The 20,266-nt window shown below is 43.1% G+C and overlaps 1 protein-coding gene and 1 long non-coding RNA gene across 2 annotated transcripts in view; one reads left to right on the plus strand and one right to left on the minus strand.

Moving 5' to 3' along the window:
• LOC146863912 (uncharacterized) overlaps positions 1-20,266 on the plus strand; it is a 347,433-nt gene that overhangs the window by 151,298 nt on the left and 175,869 nt on the right. The gene's annotated exons all lie outside the window — the stretch shown is intronic.
• LOXHD1 (lipoxygenase homology PLAT domains 1) overlaps positions 1-20,266 on the minus strand; it is a 1,221,805-nt gene that overhangs the window by 140,422 nt on the left and 1,061,117 nt on the right. The window contains exon 38 of the mRNA XM_085629301.1: positions 19,450-19,658. Within this exon, the coding sequence (XP_085485427.1) occupies positions 19,450-19,658 (209 nt within the window). The remainder of the gene's footprint in view (positions 1-19,449; positions 19,659-20,266) is intronic.

Consider the following 20,266-nt stretch of genomic DNA (forward strand, 5'->3'; position numbering starts at 1 on the left):
AAAACATTTTATTTTTAAGAGCAGTGCTTTAGAATCAGCACGTGCCTCTTGGAGAGGAATGGGCTGCTTTCAGAAAAATTGTTTTGTATTGGGAAAGCGAACATAGCTATGGAGGTCTATTGTTCCTTACAGGCCACCATCCTGGCCTTTGTAGCCATTTGCAAAGTGTCACAAACAACGACCTGCCTACTATTTGTTAGGCAGGTGATTTTGGAATCTTCCAAATGGGCAATTTGTGATTCAACCTCTTTGTACAAATGTTGCATTGCAAATTGCATTCCTGTTTACAAACCAGTCGGTGTGTGTCAAACCCCACTGGGGTCAAGGGGCAGACAGGAGTTACTGGTTCATAGCCGAAGGGGCTAGGGTTGTTTGTCTCTACCATCCCATGGCCCATCCTACTATGCCTCTGCAAAACCGTGCCATGTTCAACCCCCTTGAGCACTTGACTCTCATTGGTGGCGGTGGAGAGTACTCACAGGCTTCTTCGAGAGATTAGTTTGGCGGTACAGACGGCTCGAACTCAACAACACACCCAGCAGCACAATACATTATTATCCAGCCCGTGCTTCTCTCTACAAAAGATTAGTGCTTTATCCTTCAGCAATTCACAATACCACACAGAACACAAGAATGCCTCAGATACCCGATGCAAGTCCAACATGCTTCAAGTTTGGCCTCCTCTTGGGAGTTAGGATGGCCGCGATACACCACGCCGCGTAGCCACAGGTGACCTGACCTTCGTTGGCCACGCCCCCTGTCAATGGAGGCTCACAACGGGAAAGTCACGGATGGAGTAGAGTGAAGATGCTATGCGGCGGTTTCATTCTCGCCTCTTTCCCTCTCGCATTTAGTCCCCTTTTTGTTTTGGTTAAAAGATTTTTCTTTTGTTTAAAAGAGTTTTCTTACCGATAACGGAGGCTGCAAAGTAAACGGAGGAGCCAGGGAGATTTGCTTCGTGCAGGTTCGCCAAAAAGGACGCGCGGGGTGCGGAGATGAAGAGGCTGTTGCTACTGCTGCCGTAAATCGGGGAGAGAAGGATTCCAGCCTTCAGCCTGCTGCTGGACAATCGGTCACACTACAGTAAGATTATACAGATATATGAAGCCCATTTGCAGGATTATCCTATAAAGTAAAAAAATCTGGTGGTACAGTGGTGCCTTCTGGGAGCTGGAGTCCTGGATAGCTTTCAGGGAGTCCTGACTGCATTTTTTGAGGCCGACGGGGCAGCTCCAGGGATATCAAGGCTATTTGGCATAAGGGGAAATAAGCAGTCTCAAGGAGTGATAAGGCTTTAACCCTTTCTGGAGGACTATTAGGAGGAATTTGGTGAAAAGGCTTGGAGCCAAGTACTTTGACAGTGAGCCCCTAGTTATTCTCTGGACTGCTACTTTCTGTGTGGGGTAAGATACCTGCGTGGGAGTTCTGCGGGTTATACAGCGCAGATATGGGGAAAAATCTGCAAACACGCCCCAAAGTCAAAAACCGCATGTTACTTGCCAAAGAGACAAGAGAGTTAGCCCGCTGGCGAATAAGCAAAATTTGTCTAAACTAATGGACCAGGACCAACATTTGAGAGCTCGGATGAAGAGATTGGGGTGTGCTTGGGCCAGGTTGACAGTTCAGATAGAATTGGCAAAGATGAAAATATAAATATCGCTCAAACTGCACTGTCCTCGCAGCAGAAAAGCGATGCAGATAACGGGGAGAAAAAAAAGCAAACAACAAAAGAAACTAGAGAAGCAAAACAATTCCCGGTATTTTTGAAGAAAGCGCTAGTATGTCAATCTCCCCCTTCCCCGGCTTCGGCTATAGCTTTGGCCCCAGGTTCGGCCTCCACCAAAGGTTTTTTTGGAGTGCATGCGGCCAATTCAGGGCCATCATCCAACGTAGTGGAAGCTGCGAATTCCATGAGTTAAAAGGGGCCACAAGATAATCTAAATGCCATCCTCGAACAGGAATCAACTTTAGAAAATGCTAAAGGATTATCGCAACAGCAGCAGGGTGGAATCAATAATAACGTGTCTTTCCTGGCTCCACAACCACCTAGTAAGCCGCTAATTTCCCCACCTCCTTCACACCTTGAAAATTGTACTCGAGAGCCTTCATCAGAGGTGGATTCCATTTCAATTATGGGGGCGATGGGAACTCAGCCGGTAGCCATATTAGATACCTCAACCTTCCTGCCTGATCTTAACTCCATTACGGAACCAACTATAGAATTGCAGATGAATATAAAGGATATGCTAAACTTAATCCTACAAAAAATCTGGGATCTTAAACAAAATCAAAAAGCGGTGTTGACCTCCCTTCATCAAAGGCTAGATAAAATGGAGGAGGTAATGCTGAATTTTCCCGCAAGACTAAATGAAGCAGAAGTCAGAATTTCAACTCTTGAGGATCAAATGGTTATCGTATCCGAAGAAGCAAAGCTAGTGGTCAAAAATAAACAAAACCTGGAAAATAAGTTTGAAGAATTAGAAAATCATTCCAGGAGATCGAACCTCCGCATTGTTGGTATTCCCAAAGGATTGGAAGGTTGACAGCCCCTCCAGTGGATTAACTCCTTCATGAAGCAAAAAATTGTCCCTGAATTTGTCGGTGATTTAACAATTACCAGAGCCCATCGGGTTCCTGCCCGCCCGTTCCCTAACCCCTCTAATCCACGGATGTTCCTTCTGAACTTCGCAGACTTTCGGGTCAATGAGATGATCTTGACCAAAGCAATTCAGCAAAGACAGTTTAATGTCAATGACACTGCGAAATGTCGAATCTTTTCAGATATGACGGCTGTGGCCGCAAAAAGGAGGAAGGAATTTGTAAAAATTCTTCATCTTTTTAAGGCGAACGGGGCACAAGCATCGATTGCTCAGCAATCCAAGCTTAAGGTTCTGGTTAGGGGGAAATTCTTCATGTTCTCTAGTTTAGAAGAAGCACAGAACCTTCTTAAAGAAATTTCCCAGGGTCCCCCCACAGTTTAAAGGCTGATGGCCTCTCAACTATTTTGTTATGATAGCTGGGGACCTCAGGGTTAGCCTTGAGAAGTTCGAAAATATAAAAATATGAAGGAATGGGGGGGATGGAGAAAAAAAAAGTCTTTTCTAATGAACGTCTATAAAGGAAGGAAGGAGAAGAAGAAGGGGGGGGGGAATAAAGAAAACGAAATTCTTAGGCCTCTAGGACCTTAAAAGCACGATCGATTGATAGCCTGAGGGGATCCGTCGTCATCCCTCCTCCCCCATATTTTGTTTTTGAGAGAAGGAAGAATAAAAAGAGAAGGAGGGAATAGGGGGGAAAAAACCCCCCAGAACGGTCTTAAAGAATTAAACATTTTTTTAATTTTTTTTTTATATATCTCTGTTAGTAGATGACGGGGCGGGGGGGGAGGTCACAGGTTAGGTCACCAGAGTGTAATTCCATGACACCCAACTTAGTAGGGAGGGGGCAATATGGATGGTGTGGTGCTGGGTTAGGGGTCCACATCTTGGAAGGGGTTAGGGGCAGTGGGGTAGGGAACGCGGGGGAAAAATGAAGTCCTGGTTAAATTCCTCTGTTCATCAAATTCAATCAGATATGATACTTGAGATGTGGTATTTGACTTTTTTTGTTCATCATTTGTAATTCAATATGTTATTTGAGGTGTGGTACTTGAGTGTGAAGTGGTGTTATAGTCGGCAAGTGCCCTGGCGGAATAGGTATTATGGCAAGTAAAGAAGTATTTAAGGTTGTTTCATTTAATGTAAATGGTCTTAATAATGGGAAAAAGATGTGGGCAATCGAAATGTGGATCAAAACTGAAAATCCGTCTGTTATATTGTTACAAGAGACACATATCTCTACTAGTCGACTGTCTGATTTCTCTATGTTTAGATCATGGGCCTCCTATCGGGGTTTTTCCTCATCCACTGCTTCACATAGAGGGACAGCCATATTTTTGAATAAGAATCTACAGGCCGAGGTAGTGAAATTTGAAACAGATCGAGATGGTCGTTGGTGTTGGATAACAGACACCTTCAAACAAATTTCTACACCAATCACATTTGTGAATTTCTATGCACCTATTGAAGATCAGTCACAAGTTTATGAAGAATTGTTTCAGTCCTTAATCCTGGTCTTAGGTGACATCATAATGGGGGGTGATTTTAATATTCTTATGAACCCCCTAATTGATTCTTCAGGGTCAAGGAAAAGGCAGATGAAACCTAGATCTTTTAAAATAGTACAGCAATATAGCGCAACATTAATCTTACATGATCCTTGGCGGGTGGCTTTTCCTTCTAAGAAATCCTTTTCGTGTTGGTCGGTAGATTTCAATCCTCATCCCGAATTGATTTTTTTGGGGTCTCCAGTAGGCTTTGTTTTAACCATCAGGCATTCCTACCCAATGGCTTTTCTGACCATGCTATGCTGAGTTTACAGATGGGGGTAGTTGAAGATGTCAAATGTCCTACAAGGTGGACCCTGAACCGGCAATATTTGTTGGAAGAAGACTGGATAGGTTCCATGGCATTGGAAATTAAATGTTTTCTGACACAAAATGTCGAGACGGCATCATTAGCTGTGATATGGGACACACTCAAGGCCTTTTTTCGGGGCTTAGCTATCGGGAAAGAGGCCGACCACATTAAAAAAGCTAAAAAGGTAAAAAAAGATCTGGAAAATAAAGTTCAAACTTTATATGCTTGTGTTCTGAATAATCCTTCCCCGACAAATCAAGACCTTTTGTTCCAGGTGAAATATGAACTTAGCTGCAACTACTATGCTCAAAGTGAGGTGTTGTTCCAGAAATCTAATCAAAAATCTACGAGCAGAGTAATTTTACTGGCAGGTTCCTAGCGTGGCAGGCTAAGGAACAAGCCGCTTCCAATCTGATTAAAAGATTAAAATGCCCTTTATCAGGTACATGTTTCGAAGACCCAGCTAAAATAGCTGAAATAATGGTCCAACATTATGGCTCTATTTATAGCTTCGAGCAAAATGTAGATATGAGTTCTCTAAAAAAACATCTACTCGAGAATGATCTACCAAAACTATCTGAGACTGAAAATCTCGGTATGGAAGGACCCTTTACGATGGAAGAGCTAGAAGGCGTAATTAAAAATCTGCCAAATGGAAAGGTCTGTGGCCCGGATGGACTTCCACCTGAATTTTATAAGGTTTTTTTAAGTTCATTTGCAGAGTTTTTTCTCCAATTATTAAATTCTAAGTTAGAAGGTGGCGAGGTGCCAGAATCCTTCCGTCAGGGGAATATAGTGAGTTTTGCAAAGAAAGGGAAAAATATTGAGGATCTAAATTCCTATAGGCCAATAACATTACTTAACTCGGACTACAAGATTTTGACCAAGCTTCTGTCACTTCGGTTTAATAAACATGCCAAGAATTTGATACATAGCGACCAAAATGGTTTCATCGCAGGGAGACAATTAGCCACCAATACGCACTATCTTGCGGAAGCTCTTGATTATTTCGAGATACATAAAACACCTGCCTTGGTGATGTTATTAGATGCTGAAAAGGCTTTTGATTTAGTGGTATGGGAGACTTTATTTATGATCTTAGACCATTTCGGCATCCCCAGCAAAATCTTGTCCCTGATCCGGCGACTATATGGCAATGCGGAAGCCAATATAATTATTAACACCTGAATAGCTGGTCAGGTTAAAGTGAAACGTGGCACGCGACAGGGATGCCCCTTGTCGCCAGTTCTTTTTGCATTTTTTATTGAGCCCTTGGCGGCTGCAATAAGGATCTGCCCAGTAATTTGTCCCCCAATTCCATCAATGTCAAAACTGAAGCTTTATGCTGACGACATAATGCTTCTGATTAAGCCAGAAATGGAAATCCAAACTAGAGTTTTTCAATTGTTTGAGGCTTTTGAGACATTAGGGGGATATCGCATTAACCAAAATAAAACTGAAATTATTCAATGTGGTGGGGTGACCAGTGATCTATACATAGATATTCGATTGTGTATTAATCCTAACCCGAAAAGATACCTCGGGGTGTATTTTTCGAATTTAGTCTCCGACTTGTACCACTTGAATTATGTGCCATTAATTCGGAAAACTTATGCTCTGCTGTTGCGCTGGAGCTTTCTTCCCATTTCTATTTTAGGGAGAGTTACACTTATTAAAATGTCAGTTTTACCTCTTTTTAATTTTTTATTTTCGACTATTCCATGTACTTTATCAAGTTTGTTTTTTACTAAAATATAGTCAATGTTTACCACTTTTCTATGGGCAAAGAAATCTTCACACATTGCACTAAGCACCTTATACGAGAAGGAGGAACAAGGAGGACTAGTGCTTCCAAATCTCAAGGATTACTATTATGCATATTTTGCACAGTATTTATCGAGATTTAAGCCTCCTCCACAAGTACATTTTTTTATCAATGGTTTTATGGATCTTATGCTTAAAGAAAATCAGATTCAATTACCGCTTGCAGTTTTTAAATCCCCTAAACTAGTTAGGTACAAGTGCCTCCATTGGGTATTCAAAAAACGACAAAGATATTCTATCCCGGCCATTAACTAAGGTATTCTTTTGGCTGGGATATTACCCTTAGTAGGGATCGCATCCTCTACTGAACTTACGTTAAAATGGGCTATGATAGGAATCCGCCAAGTAGGTGATTTTCTGCAAAATGGTCAATGGTTATCTAAGCATGAAATGTTACAACGAGCTCCGAATGATTTTATTCTATTAGGATCTTATAACATGTTATACACATTCTTTTCAGATTTAGATATTTCCCAATTGAATAGGTCAAGCCAGTTAATCAATGATTTACTATTAGTAGCATCCGACAGGAAACCTGGTGAATGGAAACAATGCTTAACCTCGGTTAAGAGTTTGGATCTTTTACAGAAAGCAATCAAAAAATGGCCTGATCAGGAGGATGCTGAAATTTCTATGAATGCTTGGATGCCGATTAATAGATTAAATTTTAACACACTTAGAGGTGCAAATTGGCGTAGGATGCTTTTTTTCAGTAAATGGCTACTATATCGCACACCTTCTGTTTTGCAGAAAATGTACCCTAATTATTCAGCTCATTGTTTCAGATGTATAAGTCACCCGGCAGCTAACTGGACTCATACTATGTTACAGTGCTCAAAAATTCAAACATTTTGGGATGATGTCTTTGGTTTTCTTGCAATTGAATGTGATTTACAATGTTTGAGATATGATAAACAGATCCTTATTGGTTATGACCCAGATCTTCTACTCCCAGACCAGATGGTCAAACTGGTATATATCGCAATGGCAGTAGCTAGATCCCTTTTATTACAGAAATGGCGAACAGATTTAGTCCCCTTATTAATGGAATGGGTCAATAAGATGCGGGCGATTAAGCGAAGCAAACGCATATACGCTATAAGAATAGGGGGTCTCAAAAAATTCCCGAAAATATGGTCTTCCTATTTTGACTAAAAAGTTTTGGGATCCATCATTATTATCATCCTTATATAAATCGGTGTCTCAAGAACCAGTAAGTTTGGAGGTAGGATTGGGTCTAGTTTTATGTACATGGACATATATCCTTGGGGGATTTTATTGGCGGTTGAGCCCTGCTTTTAGCGATCCTTTCTTAAATCTGGATGTATTTTACTTCTTGTATATGCAATGTGTTTTGAATTTCTTGCTGATATTTTTATTTTTTCATGTATCAGGTGTGTAAAGGTAATTTGCTTTTGGACTTCAATAAAAAAATTTTTAAAAAAAAGTTTGGCCTCCTCTTCTCACTTTACCCCCTGCTTTCTCTTGAATTCTAGGGCCTGGTGGTGTTCTAGCTAGTGCAGATTCAGCACTTCCCACCTGTTAGTATATGAATCGGACAACCCTATAGTCTCTCACTTGTTCCTTTGAGTGGAGACTGATCACAATGGGTTTTTCGCTCACAGTCTGGCTTACTGGAGTTGTGTTGGGCTGTGGTCAGGTCACATGGCAGTACTGTTCTGGTCAGGCAGGCACAGGCAGCTCTGTAGGATCATGAAGATGGCGGCTGGCTTCTTACAGTAGCCATCTTCTAGTCTCCTGATAGGGTCAGTAGCAGAAGGGTTGTGCAGTCATGGCGGTCCAGATTGCTCGATCTGGTGTGTCATAGTTAAAGTTAAGCTGGGCCTCCTTAGGATGCGGTGATATCACAGTCCTTCTTCTAGGTGTTGGGCAGTGGAAGAGAATTAAGCTTTAGGGTGCCTACACCATAGGTCACAAAATTCCATTGGATACGCAGATCTCTACTGCCAATCAGGGCTGAAAGACATCAGCTTTGTTCTTCAAAGTGGTGTGGTTCGTTCAATACACGCTGAACAGTGCCTAGCTAATCACTCCGGCAGGTCAGGTGGGTACCCTGTGGTAGAAACCAAAGGTTTTAAGGATTCTTCTTGTGGGCAGAGAAAGCTCGGGCACAGGTTTGTTGGTGCCACAGTCACACCGACCACAATCAGAAGCACACAGCAGGTTCAGCATTGCAGCAATGATCCCTTAGTTAGTCTGGCAGACCGATTGAGCACATGTGGGAAAGTCCCATTGCTGCAACGATGGGGATGATGGCTAGAGGCCGCTCTGGTATGATTTGGAACTGCTGAGGTTCCTCCGAGGAGTTCATTGATGGGCTCCAAGGTTAGAGCATGCAGGTAACACTATTGCAAGTCTATGGTGGGTAGACTACAGCACCAGGGTCAACCACTTCTGTCCACACCAACAGTCAGTTCTTCCTGTAGGGCTGTCTTGCTCATCCCTCTCACTCAGGCAAGACTTCCCGGACTTTAATAAAGTTCTTCCTCCGGGTCAGATTCCAAGTGATGTCCCCTCACCTCTGGGAAGCTGATTGTCAGACAGACATCAGCTCTGGTTGTGCAGTAGTTGCCTATGGAACCCCCTCCTTGGTCAAAGAGAACTTTGAAATGGAACAATAAGTGGGTTAGCAGCTCTTGCTCTTATACAAAGATGTCAGACATGGGACGTGGATTCTCTGTCTGCCCTTCCAGAAGTGGTTTTGATTGCTTCTCTTTTCATGTGTCCATCTCAGGCTGTCTTCCTGTTTCTTGAATGACGCTCTTCACAGCAGGGTCACCTCCAGGCTGAAGCTCCCAAAACACAGGCACAAAGAGGTATGCGCAGTCTTCACCTGACTATCAACATCCTAACTAGACAGTGACAAGGAAAAGAGACAAAAGGGTGACCTGTCCAGCCTCCCCATTTTAAAAGGACCCTTCAGACTCTGACAAAAGGAACTCTAGCCACGCCCTTCACTCCGAGTATCCTTCAAGTGCCAGTCTCAGGAAAACTATCAGAGAGTCCTCTGTCATTTCGGAGGGCTCGCTTGATATACTTACTTAGGTCCAGGATGGGTCCAGGATCAGTATCATGTCAATGTCAGGCCTAAACCTTCAGGCACATGCGAAATTAGCAGGAGGTTGAAGCCAACATCCAGAAACTTGGATACCACATACTCGCAGCTGGGCATGCAGGGCAGAGAGTCTGACTGCTCACAAGGCAGGGGACACTTCTGTCCCACCAGGGTGCAATTTGCACATGCCGGTTTGTGAACAGATATCAATACAGTGGCCCCCTATGTGCAAAAATCTAAACATGAAGATATGTATTCAGTGAAAATTGAAGCTCAGCCAAATAAAAGGCAAATGCTGATAGGAAACTAAGGAACATAATATTATTAATCTGAGTTATTTGGTGTGAGGTGCAGGTGATGTGTGAGGCCACTCTGAATAGCTAGTTAGGTTTTTTGTGGTCTGCTCCAGACAGCAGACAGCATTGTGACCATCATTTTAACCAGTACTCAGAGTATGCTTTTGTTCCACCACTTCTTATAATTGGATGGCTTTCTTATCTATTTCAATATTCTCCCTATTCTTGTGTTTGTCCCCCTACTGGAGCATTTCCATTTCTCCCTGCTTTTTGAAGGGCTGAATGTATCCCTCCAAACTGACGTCAATATTTTACTTTTGGCTTCTTCTGTTTTTCATTTAGGATTTAACACTTGATGGGAGTGCATGGCCTGCTTCTTTCCCTATTTTTCTTTTTTTTTCTCACCCACCATCCCAAGGTCTTTCTTTTGCCGCTTGGTTCTTTCTTTCTAACTTTCATGTCTCGCTGACCTGATACCATCACTAGTTTCTTGGAAAGTTATTATTCTATGCTTTAAAGATTATCTTCAAGTTGTTCTACACTGCGGTGGCCAATTCGGAAGCATGGAAGATAACATTCCATGATAGCCAGCAACAGCTTTTGGCTTAGCCAGTGTTTGTGGTGCAATTTTACAAGCATTAAATAAGCCAGTTACTGTGGGCAGATATCTTAAAAAGTTATTTTCTAGGCTTCCAAAATGGTTGCCATGTTGTGTGTGAATGCAATGTTGCAGCCAACTCGAAGGTATAAAAACGAACGCTAAGCAATCTTAGAATTTAATTCTGTACATTTCCAAAATGGTTGCAATGGTGCATCATGTCGTAATGTAGCAGCTATCTCAATCTCGGAAGTGTAGAAAATAAAAACCCAAGATACTCGAAAACCACTACTGGTTTTGTCAATGCTAGTGCTGCACTGGCAAAGCCAACATCAGCAAACAACAAGCATTGGCAACACAAATCTGATTGGCTTTGCTAATCTTGTTTACCTACAGTGTCAAGAAAAATATGCACGTGACCTTCACTTGCTTACAAACTAATGGTTGCAGCTAGATAGAAACGTAAGGGCACAAACAGGCGACAGCACAACATGACATGCACTTGGTAAAAGTGGAGATATCATTGGGTAAGGTTATCAGATGGATCCATGTTATTAGGACACCGAAATACTGTTGTTAGTCTTCCTCAGCAACCCAAATGCATTTTTGGAGTTGCAGTCCTGGTTCATCTCAATGAAACCAATTTAAATACATTTCTCAATTACAAAGGTCTAAAGAAAGAAAGTGGTGTACCTGATGACAGAGTCATCTTCCACTTCATTTTTAGGATGTCGGCTCACTGCACATCCTTTTTCGACCTCTGGATCTAGTACCTACCAGATAGCAAACTGCTTTAATCCACATCTTTAACCTTTGAAATACAATTAGAGGTCCCAAATCATAAATGTGTCCACTCTCTTTCCCCCGGGGAGGCTTAGTAAACCCTTTCTTTTGTTCAGCCCCACCAGTGGTAGTTTTGGCCACCCTAGCCTTGACCCAGTGGTCTGCTTTCTTTCCCAATTCTTGGGGAGAAGTTGGATCTAGGTCCACCAAGTATTGGTGCAACTTTTCATTCACACAGTTACTCAACAGATGTTCTTTCATAATCAAATGATACAGCCCTTCATAAGCATGCACCTGGCTTCCTTCTAACCAACCACCTAAAGTCTTTACTGAAAAATCTTCTAAATCAACCCCAGAGTCCCCCTATATTCTTCAGTGGTGAGTCCAAAGCCCTCAATCAGGGTACCCTTCATGTGGTCATAGGACACAGCATCTGTTCATGTCAAAGTGTGGGGGGGGGGGGGTAACCATGTCAAAAGGGGCACTTTCCTACAAAGCTTCCATGTCTTGTCTCTGCTAATGACTGTTTTCAGGTAAAGTAGTTCAGAAAAGCTCATAAGCCAGTTTTACATATTACAGTTCACCTAGCAGATGCAATTATATTTCTGACCAGCCTGTCAAACTGTCTGCTAGCTCTGGTGCAGGCACAGTGACACTACACCAGAAATGTAAAAAGTTATTACAGTAGAGTATATTCTTCATTTTGTAACTAGGGGTGACAGGTGATACCACAATTAGACTACAAAAAGTTGTGACAGCCAGACCCAGGACAACGTGTCCGAGGCAGGTCACTGAGCAGAATTACTAATGCTCTTTAAATTATAAAATGGATGACAAGCTTTTCAGTTCTGAGCTATTCCTTCCTTAGAATGTAAACATGTTAGCCAATAAGAAGGTATCTGTAGCCCAATGCTTAGTAATAGCTCTGCTGGAGTTCATTACAAGAAAGCACGAATGTATCTGCAGGTTATCATCATTTTAAAATACACCCATCGTTGAATGTGACATAATATTTGCTTGAAATTTGTTTTGTAGCCAATTTCAAGCTCCATATTGTTGCGTTTTTTTCCCCTTCAAAATCCAAGTTCAATATTTATTTTACAGCTCTGCAACTATTGTATCTCGTTTACACAAAGAGGCAAGAAGCCATGGATTTTAAAATGGGGGTTGGGGTAGGGTGATGGCGAGACCGTGTAATGTGTAAAATAAAATGCCCCCTGCTGGAGATACATTATATGGGTAATGCAAGTCCCCTTGGAGTGTCAAGTTTTATAAATGAACTCTACATCTGGCCTCGTTCCTCTAAATTGTCACAAAGTCCTTTGTGGGTTTAAATATCCTTATAGTGTTTGGTAGGGGGTATAATATTGCATGTTGTGGTATGATAATTTCACAGCACTGGACTGTTGTTAAGATTGATGGAACATAATTAGGTAAGACTAGTGGAGAATAGAGCAGGGGGAACCATGGGACATAGGAGTAAACATGTTGACTGATGACATCCCCCAATTTTCATAAGAAGAAAAGTACTTTTTAAATCTCTCTCTATGACATGTGAACCTGGCTAGCGGGCTTGGAAGCCGACCCCTGTTCAGTAGTCGCATCGCCGTGGACTGCCAGGGATCTGAACTCAGTAGTACAGAAGGATTGAAGTGGGCGTTCAGAGAGCCCTTTTCATGGCTCCAAGGCCTGCTGAAGGGAAAGTCATTCATCATCTGAGGACCTCGGAGGGAGGAAGGTCGTTTGAGTGTGCATTAATGCTGCTGTGATTTCCTTTCAAAATGAAGTGTGGTACCGACTGTGCCCAAGTCATCCCTCTGGCTAATGGATGCGCCGCAATAGATGCTCTATTAGAAGTGACTGCCACGGATCCGGGTCAGAAGATCCGGTCATGAATGTGTATCAGCCGAAGAGCTTTGCTTTATTGAGCAATTTATCCTAAGCGATTGCTTTATGTTAGACATGCACTTATTAACTGTTTTCCTGTAACTAGCCTTGCTGCCACCTTCAATTTATTCAACAATAACAATATCATAATATAATGAATATGTGACTTTATCAACTAAAACAATGTTGGTGGACGTGAAAAATGTAGTAGGAATTACAACTGAGTAAATGCCTGTAGAGTACATCTATTGTTACTTTCTTTGCATAACCACTAATATGGAAACGGAGTCACTTGCACGGCGATGTTTGCACCACCAGACTGCATTGGGCGACAACATGCCCATACCGCACCATGCCCATACCGCACCTCCTTCTCAAAGGAAAAGTTTAGACTTTAGCCCTAAATATGGGAATACTGTTGTTACTGGAATGAGTGAAATTAAAGGAACATAATGGGGATTCCCTTAAATATTTGGCTTGCTTCTGATAGAGGAAACAGTGTTGTTAAATGACAGCAGTACGAGGCGGTCTATTGGTGTTGCCTAACCATTAGGAACTATACTATATTTGTGTTGCGGGGGCGCTAGAGGGTAAGTACTATGATGTGAAATTCTGTGACATGGCCAAAGATTTAGCATGTGTGGTGCTGATGGTAAATGTCTGAGAAAAACACTAATTCAACCAGACAAAGTGTTGCCAAGGTCTTAAACCTTCTGCGCTGGGAAGCCTTCGGGTAGCTACGTGCTTTATAAATCTGCATAGCATCCATTTTCGGTTTCCTGATTCTAAATCGCCCCCTAATCTTTAATGTTTGTCCAGCATTGCATAGTTTCCAAGGTAGGCCTGTGCTCTGTAAAGCTTTACAAATCCAAAGCTGCATATAACAAGAACCTTTGAAAATATCTACGAGGCTGAATTCTCTTTTTTGGTACACCACGAGTTCTCACTAAAAGACACTGCCCAGTTTCTCCACCAATGTTAATTGTAATGTAATGGTGCCCTCATCTAGGAGTCCATTTTGCTTTGTTCGAGCCCATCACGGGCCCCCATTTCTGAGGTACTGAACCTCACCAATACAAAGCTCTGCTTCCCTGGTGCCCTCTACTCATGAGCTTTGACTCTGAAATTGTGAAATGGACGAACGGCATACCACAAACCTTTCCCAATGTAAACCTAACAGTTGGTGCACCACATCAGTGGCATCAATGTACCTGGGAAGTAAACACAAAACAATACGTAAAAACTCAGCACAACACAAACAACACAGATAGATATAAGGTGAAGTTTCAAATTTCCTGAGAAATGGAATGATGACCACGACTAAATCAAGGCGCACAGCCAGGAACAGCGCGATATAGTCCTGCAACCCAGTGGAGCCGCAACCACCCAGGACTGTGACATTTCCAACTGGTCAAGAGCAGCCAGTATGCTGAATCTCAAATCTTACATCCAATCCGCTGGGGTGTCAAAGTATTTATTGTCCTTCAGCTAAAGCATCTTCATCACAAGCATCAACTGGAGGATGAAGAGTCTCTTTGGAACCTAGTGTGTGAACTCACACTAGTCCAGCTTAAAATACATTTTGAAAGTCAGCTCATAAAACTTGGAGCAACCACTATAGTCTACCTAGGGATGGTGCAAGCTGCTTCGGCCACTGAGAGCCCAGGCTATTATCCTCTAGAATTTCTTCTCAACAGTAGTTCTTTGCTGCAATCTTCAGCTGAGCACATCTCAATGTGCCCTGGCTTCATGGCCACCAGTCCAGCTTTAATGAATTTCACTCTGTGAGAATGACTATGTGCAAACTGACTTTGGCTGGCACAATGTCTATCATATAGTTAGTTATATCACTTCAGCTCCTGAGCATGGTTCATTTCTTCTCCTCTATGGACATTTCTCTGCCATCATAGCCTTTAATGGGCCCCTAAAATAATGCTACAGTGCACAGCCTGAACACTAAACAGACCAGGGATTGAAAGCTCTTTTTATCCTGGTTTTGGGCGCATTTCCTCCATCCAGACTTTAAGTCGTTTATGTTTTGGACAGTATGCATTGTGTGTTTTAATTTCTTGCACTTCCATTACTCCTTAGAGGTTTGAATCCTGTACTTGACCAGGGTACCAAAGTGAAAGCCAGTGGCTCCGTGGAAAACCTTTCGCTGCCCACTATTACTACCTCATCTGTATGTATCGTCCCAGTCCTTACATCGCGAGATTGACCTTGTTATATATTATTACTTAAAAACAAATACTTGCTCAGTTCCTAAATTAGGCTGCACCTCCTGGCTGAGATTCATAAACAGGGACTTCTACAACATTTCCTGAAATACGAAGTACCTCTGAAGTCCTGTGGTCAAAGCCATCTGGGCAGCAAGGGCAGGTATCTAGGACTGTGACGGGAAAGACTAGGACTCACAGTAATACTGATTACTTTGGGGGGAGAGGATGGGGCCGAATGGCTAGAGCGGTCGACCTCGAAGCTGGGGAACTGGGTTCGAGTCCTGGCAGGGGCGCTCAACATCCTGTGACTCTGGGCAAATCACCTCATCTCCCCGTGCCTTGTTATATATTATTACTTAAAAACAAATACTTGCTCAGTTCCTGAATTAGGCTGCACCTCCTGGCTGGGATTCATAAACAGGGACTTCTACCACACTGCCTGAAACACGAAGCACCTCTGAAGTCCTGTGGTCAAAGCCAACTGGGCAGCGAGGGCAGGTATCTAGGACTGTGACGGGGAGGACTAGGAATAAAGATTACTTGAAGTAATCAGGCATCTCCCAACAATCTGGTTTAGGTGCTTTGGAACCTGTCATATAGTGCATAGATCTGTATGCTCTCTCTTAGATATGGGTCTATTCAGTGTCACCTTCCTTAGAAAGATCACTCTTAGTAGAGTGACGCCTTGTGATGGGTCAATGGCTCATGGCCACGCTCAGAAGAAGTGGATGACGATACTGGATGAAGTGAGCCGAGAGTGTCTGGCTAGATCCTAAATGAATATACGCCGTCTGTCTCACTGCATTGACTTGAGCAGCGGCCAAGAAAAACTTCCGAGCGGGTTTGTTAAAAGCTCTCTCAACTGAGTCTTGCTGTGAACTGTAAAGTAAGGGTCCGAGTCAACAGACCTACAGGCCGGACACATCATGTGGCAGAGGTGCGGGGCTGCAAGGCTGTGTTTGCACAGCATCTGCACAGTGAACCAGCGAGGCATTTACTCTGTGCTCGATAGACCGATCCGGTGAAGCCCAAAGAGACTGGTGAGCTCGTTTGAATACATTAAGCATCATTTATATTTATGAGGTGGAATTTGGATCCACCCCTCGTGAATGACTGAAAATGCAGACATGGGGAGGTTTAATGTACAGCAGACATCTTTCACAATGTGCAAAAATTGCATACACTGTGCCTTCATGGTAAATTGTGACAGGGTCATGGGGGAGCAGGCAGTGGCCCATCAGGATGCAGAATGTTCACCAAGATGTCGCCAGATGTGGCACACGCCATGGAGTCAATCAATCAATTAGGTGTCTTGTAAAGCGCGACTACTCAGCCATAAGGGTCTGAAGGCACTCCATGTGGATAGCTACTGACTGCCGTTGACTGTCAGTAGCCCCTCACTGCTGTGAGACTGCAGGGGAGGTATGGAAGCAGCCATACTTCTGTTTATGAACGGCAAGCAGTATGGAAGGCCCCTCTGGCTCACCTCTTTCCCTTGATATTTGAAATCACTTGCAATGAAGATACATGCGACGTAACACATGTTGGCTGTTCTGTTCTTGACTGCATTTTCCTTGTATCTACGTTTATGATAAACCACGGATGAAAATGGAATAACAAAAACTTGAATTTCATATACTTCAGAAATGTGAAGACTGACTTTTTGAGTGCTCAGGACTCTTCTTTTGTTCATAAGATCACATTTACCCCTAAGTAGGACTTATGTAGTGAGGTTGTGCGGTGGCCAACCTTTGTTCTAGAGCACCACCAGATTATATTAGTAGCATACGACCTGCCCCCGACAATCGGTGAGCGTCCCTCATAGCCTGGCTACCTTCTCTTCTGTTTTGAGTGCATTGCAATTTTACTTTTTGCGTGCACACAGCCTGCCACATAGTCCAGCGCAGATTTTGCACACGGAAAATCCCTTTGTACATCTGGCCCCTTGTTCTGATCGAACACACATCAGCACTCCAGCACTGTGCTTGGGGAGGGACAGCCACCAGGTAGTGTTAGACACATGAACAAGGGTGACTGAAACAGCTGTATGGAACTACTCGCCGTTGTCATGGAAGCCACTGTAGGGGCATCTGAGGGTCATTGACATGGGATTATGGATAAGGTTTTCTGGGGACACGTAGCATTGAAATGCAGAAAACAGGAACCATGGCGCACCCTAAAGGTTTATTCCCTTTTCTAAGACTTCTTTATTTACATAAATGTTTATTTAGCCCTGATCTCATCATATTGTTTGAAAGACTTTAAATAGAAATCATTATGAAGCAGATATGCCCTATTACAGAGGTCAACGGTAAAGTAACTTAAAAGGGGAGATACCGGAAGTGGAAGTTCAGAACTGTTGGTCGTGCCAGGCCATGTAACAACAAGGTGTGTTCATCCTAAAATGGTTTAAAACTGCGTGATGAGCCTAATAAAAAGTGTTCTGAAACATCAGACATCAGGCCATGCCCTCCTGAAATGAAATCATATCAGCTCTTATTTGAAGTGATCTGTTGGTTTTTTGGGTGTGTTAGTTTACCTGGGCGTAGTTCGCGTAGTAGCGCTACGCGTAGCTACGCGAAGTGCACTTTGCACTACGCGAGATACGCGTAGCACTACGCGAACTGCGTAGTACGCTGTTCGCGATGATTGTACAGTGCCGGATGCTTGTCCGCACTGTGCAATCATTGCAAACTACATCTTGCACAGTGCAAGCGGTCGTTTTCTGCCGCTCTAGTAGATTTTTACTCGAGCGGCAGCTTTCTCAAAGCGGACTGGTAGTTTCTCATCGCGAGCGGTCGCGAGCATATGCGACCATTTGCAATGAGAAACCTGACCTCCCCGCGTTGAGAATCTCGCCGGGAGGTTTATTTTCCATGCTCGCGATCGGCAACTGGATGTTGCTGATCGCGAATGAGGGAAAAATCTCGCTGGGATGTCACTTTGCTCGCTTGCGGTCGCCAACTTGACGTTGAGGACCGCGAGCGAGCAAAAAATGACAACTACGCTACGCGATTTTTCACTGTGCTACGTGCAATTCGCGTAGCGCGAAGTAGCACAAACTACGCAAACTTCGCAAGCGTAGCGTAGTTATCCGTCCAGGGTTAGTGTTAGTTCTTTTCCTGCAGCCTCGATTTCAAATATTTTGACAATCAATCTGGTTCTAGTTACTCTGGTATTTTGTATCTACATATTAAAAGGGGCGATTTATGCTTAAATAAACTGGATTCTTCTGTTTTGTCAGGGAGGTGTTGATCACTGAAATGAGGGAGGGGTCAGAGTCGTCACGTGTTGTTTCAGGATGAGTGGCAGATGTGATGATTGGATCCAAGGAGGTTTGTCAGATAAGGGGTGAATGGTGCTGAGGATCCTTGCCAGGCATGGGAGGATTTGAGTGGAGGAAGCTTGCAAGGCATTTATATGACAGTGAACTATTCGTTATTGCTTGATTAATTAAAATCATTACAATGTACATAATTATAAGTGTAAAAAAAACACAATAGGGAGAAATTACAGTCCAGTCCAAAGCGTAAAGTGCTGTAGCATAAAATATGTGCAAGGCATATGACAATCGTGGCCAGGACGCTTGTCAGATATGGAAGTAGTGGAGATGAGGACATCTTCATAGTGGGCTATCTTCACGGAGACCTCTTGATATTTATTGAGTGTCAGGGGGTTAGAGCCTGCTCCTTGGGTGATCAGGGATTGGGTATAATAGGTAAATATTCATTTAATGGTATTTTGTCTTGTAAGTAATGGACTGGAAGGAGGTAAGAGGATTATCAAGCAGGTCTTCTGAAGGGTTCAAGGTTCTAGGATCTACAAGTCAGTTGGACTTTTTACAAGAGCTCAGATATTTTGTGATCTGCTTCTGAGATCATGGTGATTTTAAAACTGTTTTATCGCACAAGTTGATAAGCTATCTAAAAACCCATTTTGTATCTTAGCGAAATATATCAGTCCAGCCTGTCCCAACATGACTAATTTGTAGACAACTGCCTTCATATCTTGCTGTGATGCATGGATGCATGTGATGGATGGATGGATGCTTGAGATGGATGAATGAAACTGCAATAAGATGCAGAGACTTTACGGTGGCACTGCATCACCTTCTTAAAAACAATAAAAGTAGACTAACTATGAAAACTGGTAGGGTTCTTTTTCTGTCAATTTTGAGAAAAGAGACAAGCATATCCACCATGTGCATGGTGTCACAAATCTTTCATGCACTGCTCTGGCAACAATTAACTTTTAATTTCACTTGTAGACCGCCTATTCGTTCGGCCCAAGGCATTGCCATGAAGTTTACCTCCATTTTTTTAATCTCTCCTACATCGAGTCCCACCACAGTGAACCTTTCCACGGATCCAGGCGCAAATCCCTTCCTTCCAGGTGGGAGATCCAGCCACAGCCTGGCTGTCTGTATTTTTACAGGGCCCATGATGATGACGTAGGCCCGGCTCTCCGTTCCGCCATCTCGATCTAGTCCAGTAGTGATGGTGAAGTGGTAAGGAATCACTGAAAAGAGACAGGAATCCAATAGTAACACAACATTAAACAGATGGCCCAATTAACAGCCTTCTCATTTCATCCTTCAGTCTCGTTTGTTGTTCAGTGACTCACCAGTCGGAGACGCTTATTAATTATTAACAGAGAACACATCATTTCATTGTGGTACACGGAAGTGGGGCACTTTTGCCTGGAAAGCATTATAATGCAGGGGGTCGCTTTAGAATGCATGGGGTTACACTGTTATTTTTGTACGTCACAGCTGTGAAACCACATCTCAGGGCCCTTTACACAGACAGAACACAAGTAACCGAGCAGGGGATTAAAAATGGATATACAGAGAGAGAGAGGAAGCATTTTGAAACAGGCAGATTAATTCAAAGGCATAAAAGTATTGAGAGAGTGAAGAACCCCAATACTGAGCACCGTCATGTTCCTAGGTCAGGAATAAGAAACGCCCCTGCGGCCATCTTGCTAAGTCGCTACACTATAAAACTGGTGAGTCCAGAAGATGGCACAGGCCGCCTGTGTACAGGTCTATCGGGACAGTATTAGGGGCCGTTGACTGGTTTAGGGATTGGGAGCTGCTTAATTTTATAGATGGGGCTATTTTTGCA

The sequence above is a fragment of the Triturus cristatus genome, chromosome 2_1, assembly GCF_964204655.1.
Source record: "Triturus cristatus chromosome 2_1, aTriCri1.1, whole genome shotgun sequence".
Lineage (NCBI taxonomy): Eukaryota > Metazoa > Chordata > Amphibia > Caudata > Salamandridae > Triturus > Triturus cristatus.